Source organism: Manduca sexta, chromosome 26, assembly GCF_014839805.1.
Source record: "Manduca sexta isolate Smith_Timp_Sample1 chromosome 26, JHU_Msex_v1.0, whole genome shotgun sequence".
Lineage (NCBI taxonomy): Eukaryota > Metazoa > Arthropoda > Insecta > Lepidoptera > Sphingidae > Manduca > Manduca sexta.
Window position 1 is genome coordinate 17,996,796 of NC_051140.1, and position 26,645 is coordinate 18,023,440.

A 26,645-nucleotide genomic window follows, 5' to 3' on the forward strand; every position below is an offset into this window, starting at 1 on the left:
TTGTTGTTTGTCTTTGGTTTTATTACATATTTAATTATATATTACTTTTATTCTCTATGACAGTGTTAAATCGTAACACAGCCTTTGAGTGGATTTTGTGCAGAATGGTCTGTCATTTTCTATTGTCTTAAACGCGACGCGGTGCGTTACGTGCTTCTTACGCACTGTCAACGTGAGGCATAGAGTATAAGAGTGTCCAATTTGTTTGGCAGCCTTTGGCATAAGACCTATAATAAAACAAAATATAAAAGCAAACGATTTTCGGTTATGAATAGTCACGAGCAAATAACAAAATAGTGTTTGTTGACCTTTTTGTAAAGAGTTTGTAGATCGAGGGGGATAGGGGCCTTTCAGAATCTTACAGACTACATCTGAATAGCAAAACTATTACCTACCCTGTTTGCTGACAATTTTAGGTAGGTACCTACTGCAAACGTTTGGTCTCCGTAGATAAAAAAATTATAATTTTAGCTACAAAATGTAATAGGGTTGGGATGTTTCGCGTGAGTTTAACTTGAAAATAAAAAAAAAGATGTCGCATACTAGTCCCAGAAAAAATAATATAAGGAAATATCCGTCTTAAATATATATTCATATCGATATAAATATCCTTATATATTCTATTTTTTAATCAAATTATCTACCATGAAGTCGTCCAACGTAACGTGTTGTTTTTCAAAATCATACCGTTTCAAAATAATAACACTATTTTTATTGGTAATTAGGTTTTGTTTTTTTTTGCAAAAATAAAACTTTAAACCCAAACGCAATCGCAGTAATGAGATCGCCCACTTAAAAACGACGTAAAAAAAACAAATGACTTATTCATAATGAGAGCATAAACACTCGAATTATGATTTCCAAGAGTTGTTTTTTGTAACAGCTATTAATTCCGCACGTAATTAGGCGCATCATAAAATCATATTTACGAATGGAAATGAGCAACCACGGATTTTTAAAATAGAAACGCTATGTACAATTTGATGAGATTTCCTTAGATTGAATTATTAAGCTGTAGGCTGAGTATAAAAAAACATAGCAAACAATAATTAGGCAACAATTTTGTATCTTGCTATTATAATGTTTATGTCCAAGAAGGTACGGACAAGTATGGTTATACATATATTATAAATAAAAAGTGTACTTTTTTTCATTAATAGATATCAAAATTTAATTATCCTAACGTAGGTTACCCAGGATATTAATAATTTCAAAACCGTTGAGTACATTTTTGCATCAATTAAATTAAACACATAGCCTGGACGTTCGTATTAAATAAGGGATCCAAATATATTTTGAACGGTCCCACGAATTATCCACGTGTTACAATATTCATAAGGTTCAAATTCAAAATCCAAACAATAACTCACAGTGGCACCTGCATTACAGAGTATTGTGACTTGTGCCGGAATGCGATACGTGTTTTGGAAAACAAACTTTACTAAATCAATGAACACGAGTGACTTTTCAATTAATTCGTGACGTGGTTGGAATTATAACAATTAGATTTTGTCAAAACTGGCAGCGTAAATAAGCTGAACCGAGATTCTTACGAAAAATTATAACTAGGTATCTACTATATTTTTGTGTATCTACTATATAATGCACATACATTTTAGGTAAGTAAGCTAAGATTTTTCCTGCGAAATATATTCGATATCGATAGATGATAGATCAGTTCAGTGGATATTGGATATGGAATTCAATTTAGCTCATTTGGCGCGTACCTATCATCTACAGCGTCGTTCCAATTTCAAATCATGCCACTTATGGAAGTTATAGATTTTTTTAGTACATTATGCTAAGACCTAAATACTTATGTAGAGATATATAAGATATTTAGGTATGAACATTTACCTACCTCCCTACGTAACGAACTTACTTATTTATCAGAATATCTCAGATTAATTATTGGAAATACAATTCCACCGATAATATTATTTCTAAATAGTTGAGGCTTATCTACACTTCTACACAAATAAATATGTAACTAAATAGTACGTAAGTACCAATGAAGAACTAAATTCGTAAATTAGTTTGTAATATTCTTTAGAACCAATGAACAGATTTTAAAAAATATTTGAAATTCTTAATATATTATATTAAGTATATACTTAATTAAATTATTTCGCCAATAGAAAGCCGCCTAAGTAGCTAGTAGGTATTCTACTAGCTATTTAGCCTAGAGTATACGTGTTTAATTTTGATTTGATTACTTCCCTAAATTTAATCTGGGAAAAATTACGCGAGCGGGCCCTCGGTTTCAAACACATTTTTTAAATATTTATGACATCGGTACGTACCTCCCTATCTAAGTATTAGGCACTCTTATTTCTTTACCAACAATAAAATAGGCAACAAGTCGATACAGCCCAAACAATAGGTTTTGTAAATAAGTACAGCATAATAATTAATAATTCAACTATCAATAAGAAATACACATCACGAGACAAAAAGAAATACAATTCATAATTAATTTGCATTAATTCTATGAAACGAATCATGTCTTAATACTTCGAGATGCGGTTTGTGTTAAATAATTAGCATTTAATTACTTATGTATCACGCTATCATAATCTCGGACCGAGAAGTGAAACGAACTCATGTGAGAAAAAAATTACAATGAGTTTAGTATGAGAACCGTTATATGTGAACTTGTAAAAAATAACGGGTTTATATAACGTTACATCACTCAGATGTTTTTATTAGTATTAAATCTTAAATGTTTATGAGATGTTTTGTATAACCTACCGCAAATTCCACTGTGAAACTCAGTACGAACTACTGCATATTGAATTTGAATTTAGAACCAGAAAAAAAATAAAAAAATTACTACAAACCGGTACTACAAAAATCGAAAAGCCGTATCAAATGTTGCTGTATCAGCAGCTTATCGGTCATTTGCCGTTTCCTTCAAGAATAACCACAACTATTGATAACAAAAAAATCACAAACACTACGAAATAACTGCGAACGAACCATTAACGATTATTTCTGCACTGGCTGAACACACACCCGCACCATTCCAATTTTGAAAAACGAATGTTTATTTTGTTTTGTTGCGTTATTTTTTAATTTGCAAATTTCGATACGTTCAGAAATCGTTGAGAGCGCGCGTACGACATTAGCGCTGCCGTCTACCGAGTCGCGTGCGTTCGAAATGACAAATGCGCGTCAACGGATTGCGCGACGTTTGTTTACCTCAGTTCCACACGCTCAAGTTCAAGGGATTAGGTTTTGGAACGCCATAAACGCCAGTATAACGTGACCTCTGATTTTTAACTTTTTTAGCCATATCGGATGCCAGATAAGATTTGTATTTATTTTCCTTTAGACGGTGACAAATGTCCGGCTGTCTAATGGTCGGGGACGAGCAAAGGAGGTGATGTCATACTGCCTACACGTTGATAACAATTTACCTGTAGTAGATAATGTCTTTCATGGGTATGTTATGTTAAGCCGTTTTAACGGGGTTTTTAAGAGCATAATATCTTACTTATTTAGAATGTTAACGTGCCTAAACATTCTAACATTCTTTGGTCTTCTATGTAATGTGATTATGACGTTCATATTCTATTCGTAGAAGTCAAGCAGCGCTAAGCGCCTTATATTTATAAACATCGAGTACCTATGTGACAAAGGCACTACATTGTTACAGCCAGTGGACAAAGAGCTCCATCGACCAAAGTTCATATTCAAACTGCATTGTTTTAACGTAGCTTAGTTAGCCATTAGGAATAATTTTAGACCATAATATTTAAAAATGGGATTTTAGGGAAGAAAATGGTTTACATAACAATTTTATGTAGACCGTTACAATGATTTATTATATTATTATATTGTAGTTTATTAATATTTCATAAACTGTGAGCATATTATTATATGGTAATTTAAATATTCGTACGCTATGGCGTACGAATATTTAAATTACCTACGTATGGCATAGAACAGTAAAATAATTTATGACATATATAAACAAGTGAAAACTCGTACAGCAATCAAAACTATATTTATTTGGGAGAAAACAATTACTTAGGAGACAAATATGTATACATCGCACGGGGCTAGTCGTGCGCGCGCCTGTCATCCACCGCCACCTTGTGACAGAGTTCACACGTAAGCATCACGTCGCGCTCCGATTGGCGGAGCGCGTAAATCACGTCATCGGGAGCCAATGGCAGTGCGTTATACGTACGAGTCCGCGAAGAGCTCGAGATTTAAACCGAAAGCGGATACCTTCGTTACAGCCTCCCCTCTAATCCAAACAATGCGCCCACGCGTTTGGAATAGCTTTTTACACAGCTATAAAATATATAAAAAAACGACCCACAAAAGTATACGAGCATCCCCAAAGGCAAGGCAAGTAATTGCCCATAAAAGACTAACAGTTTTTCCGCGGGCGACCTCTCCCACGTTTTTCGCGTACCGGAGATTCCGACTGGCCGACAAATGGTGTCAGCTGAGACACATGATACTTCCCTAAAGTATCGCCGTCGCCGTTCTCTAGGCGATAAGTAGTACTACTCAACACTTCTTTTATGACATAAGGTCCGTCGCGTCGCGGTATGAATTTAGGGGTTTGACCACGAACGGTATCGTTGGACCCATGAGTTTTAGCAACACTAGATCGCCCACTTTGTAGTCGGGTGCGGGCCGACGTTTCTCGTCCGCGTACCTTTTCTGAATTGCCTGAGCCTTTTCATGCGCATCTCTTGCATCAATTAAGACCGTTGTCAGACGTTTCAAGTAGGGCGTGAAGTTAGCCACAAACCTGTCGCCATCCAGAACAGTGCGCATGTCGTGCACGACATCTGCAGGCGCACGAATCTCTCGTCCAAACATAAGCATAGCCGGAGAAAACGATGTACTATGTGTAACGGCTGAGTTCATCGCGAACCTGACAGCAGCCAAATGAACATCCCAAGTGGAATGGTCTTGACCGACGTAAGCAGCTAGCTGTGGTTTTAGGTCGCGGTTTTGCGTTCGACCGGGTTCGCCTCAGGGTGATAGTAAGGTGTCAGCGCCTGATCTATACCAAATGCAAAGCATACCTGTTGCATTACCTCGCTGATAAACTGCACGCCGTTATCGCTAATGAGCCTGCGAGGAACACCATAGCGTAAGAAAACTTCATTGATTAAAGTTTCGGCACAAAGAATACTCGTAGCACTCTGCAATGGAAACAATTCCACCCACCTGGAACAGACATCCTCGGCAATAAGGATCCACCGGTTACCCGACTTTGTGACGGGAAGGGGACCGAACAGGTCTACAGCAACTACCTCAAACCTTTGCGCTGCAGCCGGAGACTGCACCAACCCCGCTGGTTTACGTGCGTCAACTTTGTAACGTTGACACGAAGTACACTGTTTGACATAATCAGTCACGGATGCCCTCATGCCTGGCCAATAATAACGCGAAGCGATGCGCTGCAGAGTACGCTCAACACCTAGATGACCTGCTGTCGGGGCGTCGTGGTATTCAAACAGAATTTTGGGTCTCTGACCAATCGGGACGACGAGACAGGCATCGTCGTCGTCGCTGGGCTCCGGGTTGTACCTGTAAAGTACACCGTCGGACATGATATAACCGCGGTCTGCCCACGGTCTCCCCCTAAACGGTTCGTCCGTTGCTTCCAAGTCCTCCATAATCTTTTGACGTCTGGATCTTGGAGCTGCAAGTCTCTGTAGTTGGACACACTTTCTGACGGGACATCAACAACTGCGTGACATAGGTCGCAACGGCCCGCCTCCTCTGTACAGGCGGGGCGTGACAGTGTGTCGGCGATTACATTCGACTTACCGGGGTGTACTCGATGCGCAGGTCGAATTCCTGTAGAGTAAGCGCCCACCGAGTCAAACGACCGCTCGGAGACTTAATGCTCATCAACCACTTCAGCGGTTGATGGTCTGATTTAACAATAATCTGTGCCCCTTCAATATAACCGCGGAACTTACCGACAGCCCACACTACAGCTAGTGCTTCCCTCTCAGTCGTCGTGTAGTTCCGTTCAGCCTGGGTTAACAGGCGGCTAGCGTATTCTACGGGGCGCTCATCGGACCCCTCCCCCTGCATTAGGACCGCCCCTAGACAGTAGCCACTGCTGTCGGTCCTAAGGATAAACGGTTGGGTAGCCTATCAAAGACGGCTTGCAGGTCCTCCAAGTGCTTGGTGAAAGAATCAGAAAGGACAATTAGATCATCGAGATAACATAAAAGAGTAGTACCTGGTAGGTTAGATTTAAATCTATCCATCAGGCGCTGGAAAGTAGCCCCGGAATTGCGGAGGCCCATCGGCATCCGCTTGAACCTAAAGGTACCGATCGGAGTGATGAACGCAGTTTTGTCGCGATCTTCCTCTGCCACAGACACCTGAAAATATCCGGATTGCAAATCAAGAGTTGTCATGAAGTTTGTCGTCTTAGCAGCATGCAGCACATCGTCCATGCGCGGCAACGGGTATCTATCGGGCTCTGTAACAGCATTTAGCTTCCGATAGTCTATACAAAGTCGTGCGCTTCCATCCTTCTTAGGGACCAGGACGATGTTGGCTGCCCACGGGGACTCGCACTCCTCGATAACGTCAGCGCGCTGTAGTTTGTCCAACTCTTTCTCCAAAATGGCCACCTTTGCAGGTGACATGCGGTATGGTTGAGAAGCTATGGGTTCTTGCTTCTCGTCCGTCTTAATGCGATGCGTTATAAAACCAGTAGGCTCACCTTCCACAGCGAAACGGCTGGCGTACCTGGCGATCATCTCATTCATCTGGGCCCGTTGTTCTTCGGACAGATGGGCACCTTCATCGGGCCTCAAGCTCAAAGGCGAGGCGTCGGTGCAAAGAAGGTCCGCTCCTCCTGCGGACTTTACACTGTACGATCGCACGAAGTCGTACACGCGGTCGGGTGTAGAGGTGAAACTCCACTTCCCTTCCAGTAAGTTGATCGCAATGCCGGCACGCTTGATGAAATCGCAACCCAAAAGCGTTCTTGCGTCCGCCCCAGGGATCACAATAAACGTAGTAGGTATCTCACGATCCTGTAATTTAACCATAACCGTATATAAGTAACAATCACGTAACGTTTCGTTACCATCGGCTAAGCGTATATTTCGCTGCGACTTCAAAAAGCGGACACCGGCTCTCTGAAATAAGCGGTGCAGCAACGAGCTGGCAATACAGTGCGTAGCTCCTGTGTCCATGATAGCAACGCCGGCTTCCCCCAAAACACTAATGCTTACCACAGCGTGACACTGGTCGTGGTCGGTATTATTCTGGGGTGCGGAATATCTCACATCGACAATATCCGTAGAAACGGCGCTGAGGCTATCGGGTGCTATTCGTTCACATTCGGGAACCAATCGTAAACGATCACAAAAATTTACTGGAACAGTTGTATTATAATTACTATAGCAACCGTGTTTACCAGAATACGTACGTTTGTCAGAATAAGGCGCTATGCTCCGGTCGGTCGGCGATGTTTTGTTATAGGTATATGAATTATCGGGGACGGAACTATCCGAATAACAATCGTCGCATTTTATCATATTAAACGATAAAGCGTCTGAAGGAGCTTTTGCATTATTATTATTACATTTGTGACATTTAGATTTCACTACGCCGAGTTGTCCACACCCGTAACAACGTATGGATTGGTCACCTGCGGAAGAACGTTTTTCCATACTATTTTTATAGTTCCTACATTCATCTATATCATGACCATAGTTCCTACAATACGAACAGCGTTTACGTTGGGGTTTGGAGGCACTGTTTGGGGTTAAGGGGGTAGGTATAGGTTTATAGACCGAATCGCGAGCACTGTTAGGCACATTATTATGTACTTTGGTAGATATTTTGGGTTTACTTACAGTTTTGGCTCGACAACATACCTCTGCCATTGACTCCTCGACACAGCGTAATTTTACAATTAATTGTTCGAACGTATTCACAGTTTCGCGGGGTAAACGTTTACGTATCTTACGGTCCAATAAGCCGTACACGATATCTATTCTAGCCGCGTCACACAAATCGTACGGTAGCTGGCTTATTAGGGCCCTAATTTTACAGGCAAACACTTCACTGCGCTCCGGTAGTGTATGTTCATAGGCGAAGATCTCACGGAACAGTTTATACGCCGGTTTCACGATGCCGTACATTCCGCGGAGTCTTGCGATGGCATCCTCCCAATCGTGGACGTCCTTTTGATGCCTTGCCACCAGACTGCTGCGTTTCCGGTGAGAAGCATCGGCAGGCCTCGTACTGCGTTTTCGTCGGTCACTCCGGCACACTCTTTGAACACCAAGACCGCATCGATGAATGCTTCGAGTGTTTCTGCGTCTCCTGTTGTTCCGTCGAAACGGGCTGAACATTTGCTGAAGTTACCCGCTGACTTCATTTTGATGACACCGCCGGCTTCGGGTGAGGCCGAGGTCGTGTTTGCCATAATCGTTTCTAACAATTTTGATTCGCTTCCGCTTGCGACCTGGCGAATAGCTCCATGATTTTGAACATATGATCCGTTGTCGGTGACGTCGCGGCCGGTACCGGCGCGGTCGGCGTCGGCGTCGATGCCTGGGCAGACGGGCCGACAAAGGTGATCTCCTGCTCCGAATCCGAAGTTGTGGGCTGGGGTTCTTCCTTGTCGGCAGCCTGGCCTTGGCCCCGACGGGTAGCAACCCTTTGCATGGGAACGGCATGCTTCTCCAACAACTATTATAAATGTCTAACGAACTTGTTAGGCTCGGCTACGTGATCGGCCGCTAGTTAGGCGCCACTATAAACAAGTGAAAACTCGTACAGCAATCAAAACTATATTTATTTGGGAGAAAACAATTACTTAGGAGACAAATATGTATACATCGCACGGGGCTAGTCGTGCGCGCGCCTGTCATCCACCGCCACCTTGTGACAGAGTTCACACGTAAGCATCACGTCGCGCTCCGATTGGCGGAGCGCGTAAATCACGTCATCGGGAGCCAATGGCAGTGCGTTATACGTACGAGTCCGCGAAGAGCTCGAGATTTAAACCGAAAGCGGATACCTTCGTTACACATATTTAATATTTTATGACATATTACTTATATTAAAGTGTAAAAATGTTCAAAAATATGTACGTCTAATAAATATAGTCTAAGGATATTTTTAACTTTTGGACTTGAAGTATCAGTACTTACCGTAAATATCTTTTACCTAAGATATGGGCTCAATATTGATCCCCACTCCCTGGAGAGGGATGACCTCAGGAGACCGCTAGTCGTTTATATAAAGTCAAATAGTTTCTGCAACAGCTGTAAAAGTATGTTGCGTCAATTCTTTAAACATTTTGGCGAGAGAAGGGCATTTGCATTTAAATTAATACTGAAAGCTTAATAAATTGTAATTCTATATATAAGTACATAGTATGTTTATATTGATTTTTTAAGTTCTACTAGTCTAAGTTGGCGTTATGACACGTTCTTCAAACGAGGTTTATAAAAGTTTTGTACTGTCAACTGTTTACTGTAGACAGCGGCTTGACTGTGCCTGTGGCATTGCCGACGTTGACCACTTACCATCACGGTCATTAGCTCGTCTGCCTTTTGAAGAAAAAAATAGAACATTGTATCCAATATTTTGGCTCGTATTAATAATTTGGAATAGGCCTGCCCTCGAACCCAATTACATGGGAGTAGGGAATGCAAACGCGAAATCCCGTAAAGCACGAGTTCTCGCGAGTCTGGATTCATGGTCTCGCGAGATCTCGGTAAGGTAGATCTAAAATCTCACGAGATTTCATTTCCTACATGGGAGTTGACATAGTTGGCTAAATTTTGATGACGTCAAATCACTACTGCTCTGGAAATGGATAAAGGACTGATGCTGTTACAAGTCTGTCTTACAGACGACTTATGGCTTTTAACGAATTTGGAAATATTAATGTCAAAAATAAATTCTTTGCCGTCGCATATTTTAGTCATAAACAAGATAAATGGTAAATCTGTCTAGTAATCGTAGTTTTTCGATGTTTTATATTGTATTAATAACTTAGGTATCTAAATCAATTTTAATGACTGCTTCGGTGGATTATAACTGGTGAGCTGATGTTTTAGGTTCGAAACACCCATGCACATTCATGGGATTGATCTTGTTACTGTGTCTGTGTGTATAAAAAAATGCAATACCTACTTAATATGTGAATAATTTATAAATAGATATAATTAATAAGTTATACGAATTTGGTTTAAACGTAGTAACATATATTTTATCAGAATGTTACCTATATTTTGAGCGATCCAATTGTTGTAAAGAAAAAGAACGGCTATTGAAAATAATTAAGTAAGCCATAAGACGGAGAACAAGTTATGACATGATTCAAATTCTTTCGCAGTGACTATGTTATGCAATTATTAATTTCATGTCTTTGAAAATAATATTAAATCTCCTTGTTACACATTTTTTTACATGCCTGGACAGACCTTTGCTAACCTTGATGTAATTAAGAAAAAATAATGAATTCTTAATTTAAATTATTCTAGAAGACGCATCATACTAATTTGCTTTACTTTTTTATTTAATTTTTTCATATCACACTAATGGCACTGATGCATAAAAATACATCCAAGCCATTCTATAAACTAAACGGTTCACGAAATGTTCCAATTTAGCGACAAAATTAGTCCATAACTATCTTATCTGGTACATTATCGCGACATAAATGTAGGTATGAAAAATAAATATTTTTATCTTGCCCCTGTTCGTACGAAACGACAGCGTTAATATGATTCACTGGGTAATTTAGGGGTGAATGTTTTCATACAATTTATAGTGACATTAAATGTCTCCAAAGTTTTAATGTTCTTGTAGAAAGTTAGATATTAAATTTGTCTTTGTATTGTGATTTTGAATTCCAAACAAGAGGGTCTTGCTCATGTCTTGCGTCGTATGACTTTATATGACTACAACTTTGGGAGCCCAGATCGCAAAATCGTTATTCCCTGCCCACCTCTTCGTGATGGCATGAGTGCGTATGAGTGACTATAAAATTGTGACTCAATCAGGTGAATCGTATTTACCGAAATATTTCCGAATCAGTTCCATTTTCTGTAGAGTAGAATGACGATTATTGTGATTGAGTCATATTCTGTCATTATAGGTGGCCATTAGACGCATCATCAAGTTTGCGAATCAAAAGTAAAAGGGTAATCGTGTTGTGGCGGAAGAAAGAGTCCAATACAACTAATGTGGTAAAGGTCTGTGAAGTTCAGTGATGATGTTAGAAGATGCCTTGGATTAGGCTGGGCTCGAATCACGATGATTTATGCTGAATATAAAATCGCATACATATAGCATTTTATTATGAACAGCGCCATCTGTTACAACGTTATAATAATAACTTAAACAGTAACGAACCAATGTTTGCATAAATTCCTCTACTCGATAATAGGTGGCGGTAAACTGCAACGTACTAATATAAATGTATTCTCGACGAAAAGTGACAAATAATTTCTGAGAACACACAAAGCTGGATTGGATGCATTGCTCTTTTGTTTTTGCGTTGTACTTTAAATGAGTCATCCTTTGTCTGTGTGTGGAAGTGGCGAGTGATTAATTATTTTCAACAGTGGACAGAACTGTTGATTGAACTCTATGTCACGTTCACATAAGTATATTATTCCTCTCACTAGTTTTAAAAAAATAAAAATACAGGATTTATCTCGTGTGTAAATGATTGATTTAGAGTATTATTTTTATCGAACATGGGGTATGTCCCACAGTTGGGCAAAAACTTTCCCATTGTTCTGCTAGTTTTTCCAGAATAATATTATAGATTTACTTACTTATTTTGTTTTAATCTCCTGTATTTGCTACTGTGAAATAAAGTGGTCTGCTCAGGATTATTATAATTTTAGTATATATATGGTATTACATTAAAAAAATATTTAGTTTTCCAGCTTACAACAAAGGTTCGGTTTATTTAACGACTGCAATTTATTCGTACAATGTTATCAATGCATCTAATTAGTCATCACTAGTATTACGTTATAATGATTAGTAAACATTTTAACCAGCAGTTAAAATTAGTTTGTAGCTTTTACCATTATCGCGGGTAAGTGGTCCGACCGATAACAGCAGCTCCGGCTTGTTATCGACTGTGATCGACCGCGCGTCGACTCTATGAGGAATTTTAAAATTATATAAAGCTGAAGAGTGTTTGTTTGAACGCGCTAATCTCAGGAACTACTAAATCGATTTTTTTTTCACTAATAGGAAGCTACATTACTCATAAGTACGACAGATTCCTGAGTACTTTTTATCGTGGCAAATTTTTTTTACGCAGGCAGAGCCGCATGCAATATACGGGTTCATTTGTGAGTTTTGTACGGGATTTTTGGAGGTACAAAGTAAAAGAAAGCTGTAATGTTCCTTTATACATATAGACTAGGTTTTATTATAAACTAGCTTCCGCCCGCAGCTTCGCCCGCGTGGATTTCGGGTTTCAAAAATGGAGAAGGTGCTCAATTTGTCAGGATGTTTTTTTTAATTTATGGTGGTATGCAGGTGGTCCGATTGTCCGGTCAGGGGTCTGATGATGGGATCCTGGTGAAATCGAAGGAACTTTTAACCATTAAGGTTGCACACGAAATGACGGAAGCTTAAAAAATGGAGTAACTTCTCCCGTTTTCCCAACATTTTCCATCACTGCTATGCTCCTATTAATTGTAGCGTGATGAAAAGTATACTATAACCAGCTCAGGAGTATGAAAAATAATTGTACCAAGTTAAGTTAAAATCCGTCGAGTAGTTTTTGTTTCTATAACGGTTATACAGACAGATAGACAAAAATTTTACTAATTGCATTTTTGGCATCAGTATCGATCCCTAATCACCCCCAGTTATTTTGGAAATATATTTCATGTACAGAATTGACCTCTCTACAGATTTATTATAAGTATAGATAGATTAACTAAGAGAAGGAGATTTTCAATTTCAATTCTAATGTCTGTTTCTCCATTTATTATGTCTTTGCACTTTGCACTCGCACTATCATTCCAAATCTCCATCCAAAAAAAACAAAAGAAATAATATCGTGAAGCCAACCAAATAACTAATGATATATTAAATTTTGTGACTGTTCAATTTAGTCGGGTCCGCCAGATCACTTTTGTTGAGTTTCAGAACGCGACATTACATTATTATATTCTGTGCTCCAACGCACACTGCTTTGATGTTAGGAACACACCTACATTGCTTAGACAACAGTGAACTTTATACAATAGCAATAAAGCTCAAATTGACTCTACGTATTAGTTAGAAAACGTTTGTATGGGAAATAGAAAAATGCTGTTTTGAGGATTTTCCCGGCAATTATTCGAATTTTTCTCACCTTTTAAACCTTTCCTAGACCTCCACGAATAATTCAAGACCAAGATAAGATAAATCCGTTCAGCCGTTCTCGAGTTTTAGCGAGACTAACGAACAGCAATTCATTTTTATATATATAGATTAATTGTATTATTTAAGATGGCTTTTAAATGCGATGGCATTTAAACGCGTTCGGAATGTAAGAGTTCTCCCACAATCTGGGGAATTCACAAAAGGCTCGAATGTAAATATTGTTCTTTAAGGCGATACCTCAAGGTCCATTTTCATACATTTTGTTTCACCTTTAATCTGGGTAACTAAACAAGTATTGGCAAGTAAAGAATTTAAATTCACGTCTAGTTAGTGATTAGTTCCCGCAGTTGAAAGAAAAACGTAAAAATAATTAATAATCATGGATATTTCTGCCTTTAAAATTTCGTCATATTAAATTTTACGAAATAATTACAACACGATCAGCGTGTACTGTGTGCAATGTGAGTGGACGTTAACATAGTCCGCATTACATCATGCCTGGACAGGTCTAATGCAAGGCGCGCCAGCAGGCTAGATTCCCGCGCGATTTGCTTTAAATCTAATATGGAGTAAAACACGTTTAAACATTATCGATAACAATAGTAAGGCAATTTGTAGTATAAAATGTATTTTTTTTTTTCCAAAGGCCAATGATGAGTTTCTATGAGTTCTTTATTGCAGATAATAGGTATCTCTCTATGTACCTATATTGTAGTATCTATGTGCTAATGTATTGTTTGCTTGGAATATAATGTTTTGCTTTGGAATTATATTGATGGTAGGTATATATATTTTTGTTTATCGAGGCAAGGTGGCCTCTTTGCACCTGATGATAAGTGAAGAGATGGCCAAAAACATGTCGATCGGTAAGTTATAAACATCCCCGGACGGCACAGTTATATCGGCCTGCTTAATCGCTTCTTCACGCGTATTTTATAAAGTGCATAAAATTCAATAAATATTACTAAGTACAACTTTGGTATAGCGACACCTAGCGGCAAACGCTTCAACTACTCTTCAACCGATCCTAACTAAGTACAAACTTAACAAGGAAATTTATAGTACATCTAACAGTCTAAGTACATAATAAACAATAGTAATTATCAGAATAAACGAACACTAAAGAATGCAGTGTTGACGGAACGCGGATACGACGCCGGTCGTAAAAGATCCAATAAAGTGTAGTAATAAAGGGAATTACAAATGGACCCTTTGTGTGGTATATTTGTACCCGTGGGATATAAGGCTGGGGCATATTAAGCTATTTTTAACTGTCGGTTGTATTAAGTTCTTATAGTATATTTGTATTGCTCAATCATATCCCAAATTTATATTCTGTAATTATAAGTATCGGTTATAGTTTGAGCTAAAAGTTGATTACCTCATGTCTTCTATATCATGTCTCTAATGACAGTTGTCAAGCATCTTGTGGCTCTTCAGCCTGGCCATAAAATTAAAGGATAAATTTCTTATTGTCAGTGGATAATATTTATTTATTTATAAAGATACACTAAACATATTACTGACAATAATAATCTTAATTACATTAAAGTGGATCTAATGGCTAGTCAGAATCCAAATGGAAGTGTATACAACTTATTTAAATAAGGTGACACGTACATTTTATTTAGTTACAAAATAATAATAATAAATATAAAACATATTGGCTAAGGTAAGCCGAACGATGTGGGAGTTGTATCTGACTTGGGTGCTGTGGATAATACCTATGTATTTTACTGAGGATCGGAAAGTACCATATTTCGTAATATGTAATAAAGCGAAAAACATATATGTACTTTATTAGGCTGAATTGGGTTTTACTGACATCTGAACTAAACCGTACCGTCTTCGACAAAAACTTAACAATCCTAAATAAAGCTAAGTTTACTACAAAATTCAACAAAGATAACACCACTTACTTAACAGGGCAGATAGAACGCATAGATATCTACAAATGAGCTCGCAAACCAGCTGGATAGTCTTATCACTCCTAATTAACTTCAACCGAATTTTGGAAAGCCGACCTAAAAACAACAACTTATAGTCGTTTTCACAATGTACATAGACCGTTCTAACTATCCGACCACAAAAATCAACTGAATATTTTGTCCCATCACAATAAACATGAGGTCACCATAAATATTTTATGTTTACATTGTTACATATAAAACGAGTTTTTAAATATGTTTACTGGACAAGCTCGCGGTTTCGCTTGTGTTTCTGATATGCACTCATGGATAATGTAGTTTTGTATTACTAAAGGAAGTTACTAATTAGACAACAAAATTTAGACAGTGACTTTTTACAATCTTTAACTCTAATAGAATACAAAAAATGTATGAGAATGACATTTGTATTAGTGTAGTTAAAGCAAACAAATTGTCAAGTAAAAAAAACAGAAAAATACTGCAATAGAAACATTCCAATTTGTCTAAGTTCTCAGTAGTTGTATGCTGATAGGATACATTTTATTCCACCCGGATAGCGACCACCAGACACAAGTTAAAACCCGCCGTAGTGGCCAACGTAAGTGCGTCGCGTTCCGGGATCAGCCTATGTATATCTGGTACCAACAGGCCTGCATAATTGTGTCAACTGTCTAGGTGTAATCATCTCTCGTCCGTCGACATTCTATTGGACCCCACTCCACTTACCATCAGGTGCAGTGGGAGCACTTTACCGAGCCTGAATGAAAAAGATTAGCACGTTTAGACAAACGTTAACTTTTAAATATAGTAATACATTTACCAAGTGGTATTCCCGCTGTCATTTATCAGCAAATGGGTTCATCCGGAGCGATACCACTGACTCATCACTCACAAAATAGCGTGTACTAACAAAGCTGTCGCGTTTCGATACGATAGAGTATAGACTATAACATTGGGACAGACTTTCTTATATACTGGTGGTATCTCATACGTGAGTTTCCGCCTGGATAGGTACCTCCGCGATGTCTATTTCTGCCGCCAAGCAACAGTGTGTAGTCACTGTTGTGTTCTGATGTGAAGGACATTCTAGCCAGTAACTACTGGACATAATAACAACTGAAGAACATCTCATGTCTCAGGATGGCGAGCGCAGTGGAATACCAAACAATATTTTGTAATTCAAAGTGTTGGATGGTATTTCTACTGTTTATGGGCGGTCGTATCGCTTACCATCAGGCGAACGGCAGGCTCGTCTCGTCATCCAAAGTAGGGAAAAAAAACATGATTGTAGCTGTAACTGCGGGTGTCTGCACAGAACACAGGAATATAGAATTATTATTCTTATTATATTTTGTAGATTCAGTGGCAAAAAGTCCATATAACCCGATTCCTACCGGCTTCCCTTTCGAAATTTATGTCAAATCTAATTATGATTAGAACGATTTGTAGACAGCATTTATGCATATTAGTACTTATAATTGTCGTGTCGAGTTCCCCTTTGGAAAATTTTACCGTTCGCCACTGATAGCCATCAATATTGCCATTTATACAATAGTTTACTTTGACGTAAATTTTATGCATAGATACAGCTATTCATATTTTGAATATAACCAGAAGTAGTTTTTATGGTGTGCCTGGAGCTATCGTAGAAGTTTACAGAAACTCAAATTTGACACACGTTGGGGATGAAGGGATTCAGGACAGGAGCTTTATTCTGTATGACACAGTAAACGCATAACGCGGTCGTGTCATGTTATCTTCGTGAAATTTGTGTGGAATGGTATTCTGTATAGCAATTTCTATTGTGTTAAACGTGACACGGTGTGTTACGTTTTTGTTACGGACTGTCAAAATAACTTATATGATAGAGAATAAGGCCCCAGGACAAAAATATTGACGATGCGTAGAACTGACACAAAGAATAAACAAAGAATATTGTGTTTCGTATTCTGGTCTTTCAATTAAACTTGTAGCTGAATGAAAAATGTTCACAAATATTATTATCACAAACAATTCTCATATTTCAAGGTTTTATTATTTTAATTTAAATATTCTGTATTGTGTTAGTTGTTGCTGGGTATTTAGTATGTGATATTTCGTCTGGTGATTATGTAGTCAAGAAATATTTCATTCATGGAAATAAACGTTTGTCCTTTTGTTTTAGTGTTGCTTCAAACCACCTTCAAGGCATCGAATTCGTAACATTTATTGAGTGCACAAAATATTTTCTCATCTTACTGAACGAACATTTTGATGTCATACTAAGGATAATATACAATTGGGGATTAGAACATTTATATTTTATATCCTTTGTTATTCTTAGCAATATTAATTAAGATCACATTTGACATGATCGCCAAGTTTCTACGATATAAACAAAACAAAAGAAATCCAATACGTGCCAAATTATGCACAAAACAAATATAACATCTTTGTATCTTTGTTATTTTAATACTTTGTATTTCAGACTTAAGTCACGTTTTATTGATAACTTTATAATTCGAAGCATAATATAGGTTCACGGATATGTTTATTTTTATAAGTTTATGCTAAAGTGACTCTTATGCACCCGTACTAAAGTAAGTAAAAGATTGCAGAAAGGCATCTAAGTTTACGGATATTTTGATTTTTAAAACGTTCATATTACATGCCAATGTGACTCTTATGCAATCACTGTACTCAAGTAAGAAAAGTGTTAAACATTGCAGAAAGGCATTTTGGCGGCCTTAGATACAATATCGATTGACAAGAGCTGAGTATCCCTTAGTCGAGACAATTATGTCGGCCTGTTCGAAGTAAAACCATAGGATGATCCCGGAACGCAACACATGGTCCCCTATGGTTTCACACCTTGTGCCCCGGAGGACACAAATATCCTCCGACTATCGTCATGAAGATTTAACATTACACTATTTCCGTCCCATGATGGGGGCATACCATATCGGGCACCTTGACAAAAGGTAAGAAATATTTTCTTAGTAATTTATTACTTTTGTCTATTATTAAAATCAGTGTATATTTTTAACATAATAATGTATAAAATTCTCGTGTCACAGTATTAGTCTCGAAACTCCTCCGAAACTAGTCTTTATAGTTTATTTTTTTATCATTCAATTAGAAATATTATATGGCAAAACAAAGTTAGCCGAGTTACTTAGTATTGTGTAATGTACTATCTACTATGACACTTATGGTTGTTTCCATTAATAATAATTGACAATAGAAAATTTATTGTTACTTACGCATTTGTTAATTATAGCTTAAGCCCCTTCCTCAAGCAAAACGGCGCTCTAATCGTATTTTTAGAAGCTATCTCTTTGAAATTTAAACACATAGAAAGAATTAAACATTAACAGACTTAAAATTTCGCAAAGCAAAGCTTGGTTACGTCTTAACTAGCTTGCTCTTAAACTGGTAATCATCGGCGATGTTTAATTTCGACTGCTATTTAAGCAATGCTTAACCACTTCTGAACGCTAAAACAATTTTATAAGTAAGGTAATTGGTGGCAAAGCAATTGATTAAAACAAAAGACGAATTTATAAGTAAGACTGTATACTGCAACATGTTATCTTTACTTTGGTTCTTTGAATTACTTTAGTATGTACAAGTAAGTTTTGTATGTTTAGATATTTTTTTTGTCTATTTACAACGTCAAACAGCAGTGTGCTTGTAGAGGCGTGTAGCGTTGGTAAGACATTGAAGCTCGTGCAATAATAATTTAAAGTGAAGATAGCTTAATTGGGAGCGGAACGGACTGCCGCGACTAATGTCTTCTTGTTCAAAACCCAAGGATGCACATTGCACATATCTGACTTTTCTAAAGTTATGTGTGTATTCTTTATGAATAATTATCGCTTGGCGAAGGAAACGTGAGGAATCCTGTTTAATAGCGAAAAGTACCTACACCGCCCTACGAGTACACTATCAGGTAGAATAGGGTCCCAAGCAAGTTGCTCATTGAGTTGTATTAAAAAAGGAAGTATAAGTGTGCCTCTGGCGTAATTTCAAAGGGTCCAACTGAATGCCTTTTGTGACGTCAGAATGCACAGGCCCCAATTAGGATAACAACGCATACCTGATGCGGCAATTTACAGAGTTTTTGATGGTTTGAAGTATGTACCTAACTTATTCACAGTTGAATGCGCAAAACAAGTTTTTATATCTATCGAAAATAAAATTCATTGTGGTTTTTTTCTCGTGACTGCGGTTGCATTAATTTTCACGTATTATGATTCCGTAAGATATTTTCCATCATCCATAATGATTATAATCAATTCATATACATAAATTCGAGCATGTAACGTCTCTCAACCTGCACTATGTCAACGCGATGGACTAAGGCTGAAACCTTCTGTTATAGATGAGATGAGGCCCATGGTAGTGGGACTGTATATACGGCTAGATTTTTTTATAATTTATAAACCTACAAGATATGGAAAGGAATGGTGGGGGAGCTATGCTAACTCTACGCGGTGCGGCGGACGGAGTCAATGGCACAGTTAGTGCAAAGACCTTGCGGTTAGATAACCTTTGGTCAGCGATTGCAAACTAGTCCCTGTACCGCACGCTTTGCATTGTTGGCCTCGGTGTCTGCGCCGACGCCAACTTTCAGTATTGGGAGTTCTAAATCGCACTGAAGTTGCTCATCTTACTAATATAATTTCAAAGTTTGAGAAGACATTTATAAAATAATAATAATATCAGCCCTGTATTATATACTGTCCCATTGTTGGGCACGGGCCTCCTCTACTGCTAAAAGGGATTAGGCCTTAGTCCACCACGCTGGCCTAGTGCGGATTGGTAGACTTCACACACCTTTGAATTTCTTGTAGAGAACTTCTCAGGTATGCAGGTTTCCTCACGATATTTTCCTTCACCAATAAAGCAAGCGATAATCCACAAAGAATACACACATGATTTTAGAAAAGTCAGAGATATGTACCTTTGATTTTTGAACCTACGGACATTCGTTTTGGCAGTCCGTTCCACAATCAACTAGGCTATCGTCGCTTTTTAAATTGAAAATTTGCATACAATTTGACCTACATTCAAGGAACTGTTATCCTAGACTAGGTTTTGCTCGCGGCCTCGCCTGCGTTATCGTTCATACCAGAGATAAAGATAGCCTATAATATTCATGGGTAATGTACCTTCCTATTAGTGTAATTATTTTCAAAATCGCTTTAGCAGTTTTTAAACTATAGATATATATAATAATACAAATATATTTTTTAAAATCAATTCAATTAATCAACTGCATGGTGGAACGTTTATTCCGGAAAGGAATTCTTAAGCGGACGAAGCCTTGCCAGGTAACTAAACTATAATATTATGAAAAAGTATTGATATGTTATGATTGGAAGTCGTTAGTTAATTGCTAATTTGGCAATATATTTCTTTAGTAATGTTGGTTTTTATTAATCAGTGATTGTAGTGAGCATTGGTGCATAAATATAAACATGTGTTTTGAACGGGGCGTCTCCCGCGTAGAACCCTTCTTCTGGATAAAGTACAGCCTATCAGTGGCGAAAAGTCCAAGCAATCCTATTCCTGCCGGCTTCCTTTTCATTCTATGTCAAATCTAATTTACATTAGAACGATTTGCGGCTCGCATTCATGCATATCAGTCCCTATGTTGCGTCGAGTTCACTTTCAGAAAATTTCACCCTTCGCTACTGCAGCCAGTCTTTTGCAAAATAGTTTGTCAGTTAAAAAAAGTTAATACCTATATAGAAAAGTAGTAGCAAGACAATTAATTATATAGAGGAAGTTTAATCAGTAACTTGAGAATAATCTTAAGAACTTAAGAGCCTTTGTTTCGAAAACATTTACTAACATAAATACATTATTATGTTTTATAGATTTTATGAACTAACTAGCTTTTGCTCGCGGCTTCGCCCGCATGAAGGATTTTTCCGGGATAGAAACTAGCCTATAACCTTTCCAGGGTCTTAAACCATCTCCATACCAAAATTCATAAAAATCCGTTCAGTAGATTTTAAGGAAACCGATAACATACAGACAGACAAAATGAGGACATTGTTTTATAATATGTATAAATGTATTTTACTAATAATAATATGGTATATTTGAATAAACAACCGCATCAACATTTTCAAAACATGATTCGCATTACTGTTCACTTCTGATAATTATGTTTTGTTGTGAAATAAAATGTAAATGAATTCTTTGTTAAAGCCACCTCAAGTTACATTAGTGAGTAAGGTTACTAATTATAATGCATACATATTATATCGATATTTGCATCCACGGGCAGTTTGAAGACCTAGAAGGGCGGAGGGGTGTACGATATTTATTATAACATAAGGAGGGTGTAGGGGAGAACTGGTTGGGATTAACCAACTAAATATATAAATATCCGACCTGCCTTTCAAACCCTGAACATTTTACTTTTACCTGTAGCTTTGTAGAAATAACATAGGTAACATTGTCGATCTCTCCCTTCCTTTTAAAGCGAGAGTTGAACATAAAAAAATATTTGTTTGAATAAAAGTCCCTAATGTTATTTTATAGATATCTATGAAGGGAAGCTCGGTGCAACTTGATGACGTCACTTATTTGTATGGACTTTAATTGGACATCCATATCTGCTAATGATATAATAAATACTGTTATTATATAATTTACGGTCATGCGTTTGTAGACTATAAAATATCGCAAATGGCCTACGCCCCGAACAGAGATAACGTTACACAAATAAAAGTACGCTTACTATTATACAAAATTTATTTGGTTTAAATGATTATATCGATTATTGAGTAAACTCGTGACATGTCAATTTGATGTATATCACAAATTGGCTTAACGTGATAACAAGTTACGACGTTAAGAAAACATACAATATTTTTCCTTTACATAATAAGTCTGTACCTACTTAACATGACGCCTCAGCGCAAATTTAAATTCCGAACCCGAATAACGTAAAAGTGAAACAAGTTATCAGCCATATTTGTTCGAATGTTCGATATTTGAATTTGAAACAATTGAAAACATAACAAATCATATCCGGGTTCGTCAGCAATTTATCGATAAAGCAAGATACGATAAAAATGAAAAGTAAACAAAATCGACCTACATATCATGTGATATGATTTGAAAGAACGTACGAATGTTTTCGATACGGTATTATGTCGGTATTGTGCCAATATTTTGCTAATAGATAGTAAATAAACATCGAGTACAAAACAGTTGTTTACTGGTAACACAGACTAACTAAGATATATTCCGTATATGTTGTAAGATTACATTAATCTAGATTATAAGTAATGTCTTTAAATCCCTTAAGCCTTCACTCTCCCGTCACTAAGCCCATAACACATTGGATAACTCGATACAATCACCACTCGGGTCACAACACTATTTCGTAAGGTGCATTCGGCCCCTCATCACCTATTTTCTTGCTCAGCAACGCGCGCACAGCTCTGGCAATTGGCGTGTGATCGTATTATATTGTTATTATTGTTCTTTCTTCGTCTTACAGCGTAGTTTCTCTCGCGAGACGGAAATTTCTGGATTTTTTTCGGCTGCTGCTCCGCCTCGGTGCCGGTTAGCCGCCGGTACATGTCGGTTATGTCAAATTGTTTTAGAGAGAGACACATGACAGTCGCGCGCGTGCGTTCTCGACGAATGTTGAAGTGTCACTGGCATTAATTTTTCGCTTGATGCGGCGCGGGCGCACGCGACCTCTTTACAAGGTTACGTATTTATCCTGTGGCCTGTAGCGCTTGTTGGTCGTCCGAGATGCGTTTGTAACGATAACTTCAGATATATGTGACCCGGTTATTTATGTATAGGTTCGTTTAACTGCTACTGATTGATACTTCATTGTTGTTTTTGATTAAACGGTATGATAAGACGAGCCGGTCATTCGTATGATAAATGTCACGTTCGCCTACAAACGACCATCAAGAACTTTGAATTACAAAGATTAAAAAACACTGTACTCTGCGCTCGTCATCCTAAAATATATTGTTAAATCTTATAATACCCAGTTTTTATTCTGGCTACTGCTTATCAAGAACACAACAGAACTTTAACACAGCTGCATGGCAGTGGGAAGACACGATGCAGGACTCTTTACATAAATTCTCGCACAAAGAATATAAAGTTCATTTTCATATACATTTTTTTTTCTAAAAATACGACATGTGACTTTTTCGAATGGCGACTTATTTTTTATTTTTTTTTATCTTTATTTGTAAGGACAATAAACTCTTACATGTTAAGGAATATTAAAAAATCTTAATCTAAATATACAAACACACTTTTCGGGAAGTATATGTAACTAATATAACAATGCGTTACATTCGGGTGACTGGTCTCTGGTGACAGGAAACACTGCTTGTAAGCCATTGTTCCTTTATTTGATATCGGCTTTGTCACCATTTTTCATAAAATACAATAGATATAACTCGTTCCACGAATACAGACATGACATAGTTGATTTGGACAGTAGCGCTACTGTATCGGTTGGTCTGTGCCTAGTGCCTACGGCAGCAAGGAGAATAAATGAGGGTTGCCATTCTTGGCTGAAAATTATAATATATTTTTGTATTTTTTTTCCTAAAAATAATTATATATCCTAAAAACCCCATCGATATATATACATACTTAAATACGTAAAACTTTCTTTCTTTCTTTACGTTTGTTTTGTTGACTCTATTTTTGTTGATCATGAACACTAAATCAAATTATTGCAACACGCTTAAAAAATTGTTTTATATCCATCTTATATTTAGATGGTATAGGAAAAATGCAATAAGACTATCTAATAATTATTTTCAGAATTGCTATCAGTCGACATCCTGTTACAATCCAATTGTTATTGTTAGCATTAACCGTTGTTTAAAATGGATTAATAGATTTTTGGCAAATATTTCTTTCAAAAATACGTATATTGAAGGTTGTTTGAAATAGGTAAATAGATTTTTGGCAAATAGGTTTTCAAAAATATAGATATTAAATGTGAATGTATGAGATTCTGTTCGTAACTTAATTATATTTGAGCCAAGAAATAATAAAAAATGTCTACCATCCACACATTTATCTCGGTATCCGATGATATCATAGTAATATCCGTACCTATCTCTGTGCCACCTTAACATTGATTAGGAGAGAATGATCAAGGCACTAAGTCTACAGGAGACTTTGTGAGCTTGTATACAAAGTAAAATAATCTAAATAAATAATATTTAATAACAATTTTCAAAAAAGAACAGCAAAAACTTATACAATATTTTTGCCTCAACGCCTTAAAATACTCAGTTCTAAAAAAATCTAACTATAAATCTCAGCTTGTTAGCCTTTAAAGGCATAAACATGGCTCGATGCTAATGAGGCCCATCTGAGTCCATTCATATTAATATGCACAAGATGCAGAATAATTTCTAACTCGAGGTCCGATCTGAAGGTTAACTTCCGTGTCTGCATAACGAGTGAGCTATTTTTATTGATTTTAATTGCGAAACTTATGACAACCCTATGACTATAGGGCTGCCAATAACTGAAAGTAAGGTAAAGTTCAAAATACATCAACTTATATTATTATTTTCTCAGTAAAGTGTAGCGGTATGAAGGCCCCTAGAGAGCGGATATTGTAGTAAAAATACTATGAAGTTCCTTAAATAAAAATAAAAAAGAGGCCCTAATACTAAATGCATCTAACGGCAAGTGACAACCATATGGGGTAAAAAAAATGTACCATCTTTTATATCAATATGTACATTTTTCTTCGCAACGAAAATACGAATCGATTCGAAACTAGAGTAGATACGGCAATAACTTACCTCCAAGCATGCCCGATGAACCCTGGACACAGCTCGGGGCAGTTCTCACACGGTCTTCCATCAGACACCTCTTTTATCCGAACACCCTGCAAAAAAGAACACAAAATAAGTTTTTTATAGCGAGAGGACTAAGGCGTGGGCCTGATGCTTGGAAGAACTAAAAATTACTTATTGGGATTACATGCGTCTGTCATCCTAGAAAATGCAATGTTCTTTAAACCTTGGAACATGGTACGGTGCTTGCTGGCTCGTTGTTGCTTGATAGCAGAAATCAAGTAGGTGGTGCTATAGGGATAGATTCTTATACCAGGGTCTTTTTTTTATTACGTTACTAAATGAAACCAAATAGTTATCTTTTTGAAAGTAATGCTTTACAATAAGTTAATGGAATCGTAGATGTCAAATAAAGAAATGTAAGTTTCTAATAAAATAAATATCAATAAAAATGACGTATAATTTTCACGCCCTAATGCCACTTCTACTTCGATCGACTATACCACAGATTACTACTACGCTAAGAGAAATCGTCGCAGCGGCAACATGACACTTTCAGTCAGAAATTCACTCAAGTACGCGCTATAATCACGCTAAATTAAAAATTGATAAAAAAATCAGAAATCTAAAACCGATAATGTTCGTTATTCTTGGATTTTTGGCACAATCCTAGAGTATGTGATTTCATTTATTTAAGCAATGTCAATATGACCGTATAATATCGAAAAGATATCATATATTTATATTATAAATCATATAAATTGAAGATGCATAAAAATTATGTATTTAAATCTTTGGTTGGTCTTTGGTTCTTTACATTCTACATTAACATTTTACATAATACTTATGTAAGAGAGTTGTGTAACGAAAGATTGGCCTCTGCATAATTAGGTATACATCGAGTTTTTAGTATACTTCTCACATTATGATATGCTGCCCGTTTATAGATGGTAGCCATGGTAGGTAGCTTTGCCAATCAAAATGAAGTAACAACCAGAATGGTACCACGGTCTACAGAAGTCAAAGTAGAATGTAGACAAGTTATATTAGTCCTTTCATATTCAATCACCAAAAAGGGAATACGTTACTTAATTTAATTGTAGTCAGAGAGAATAAAAAAAAAACACTTATGCCTTGCTCTTTGGTATTTGCAAATTAAATTGTGGTTTACGAAAGAAGGAAAGCTCTTTTGACGAACCAGTGTTTTGTAACTCAAGACTAGTATTTGGCTTTCGCTACGTATTCTCATTTGTCAACGATGGAGTTAGTCTTAAATTGCATTGAATTGAAGATCAGTATTTATGTAGTTGATTTGTGATCCAGGATGGTATTATTAGATCAGAGAATGGTCCTGCTATTTCATGTGGAATAGAAGGAAATAGATTCTACGTACGATAGTTATGACGGAAATTTACAAATTAATATAATATCAAATAAAATATAATGATTATGACGCGTAACTAATTAATTTAATGAAAGTCATGGTTAAATTTACTTAAACCGACCTTATTTTACAAGGTAAAGTAATTAAAAATAAATGTATTAT

General features: G+C 37.1%; 1 protein-coding gene across 3 annotated transcripts in view; it reads right to left on the reverse strand.

The window, feature by feature from the left end:
• The window catches only part of LOC115453190 (four and a half LIM domains protein 2), a 195,810-nt gene that overhangs the window by 106,240 nt on the left and 62,925 nt on the right, over positions 1–26,645 (reverse strand). The window contains exon 2 of one of the 3 annotated variants that reach the window (XM_037443465.1): positions 25,106–25,191. In XM_037443465.1, the coding sequence (XP_037299362.1) occupies positions 25,106–25,191 (86 nt within the window). Of the gene's footprint in view, positions 1–2,840; positions 3,165–25,105; positions 25,192–26,645 lie in introns of those variants that run through there. The other 2 variants (XM_037443464.1, XM_037443463.1) reach the window with 2 other exon arrangements.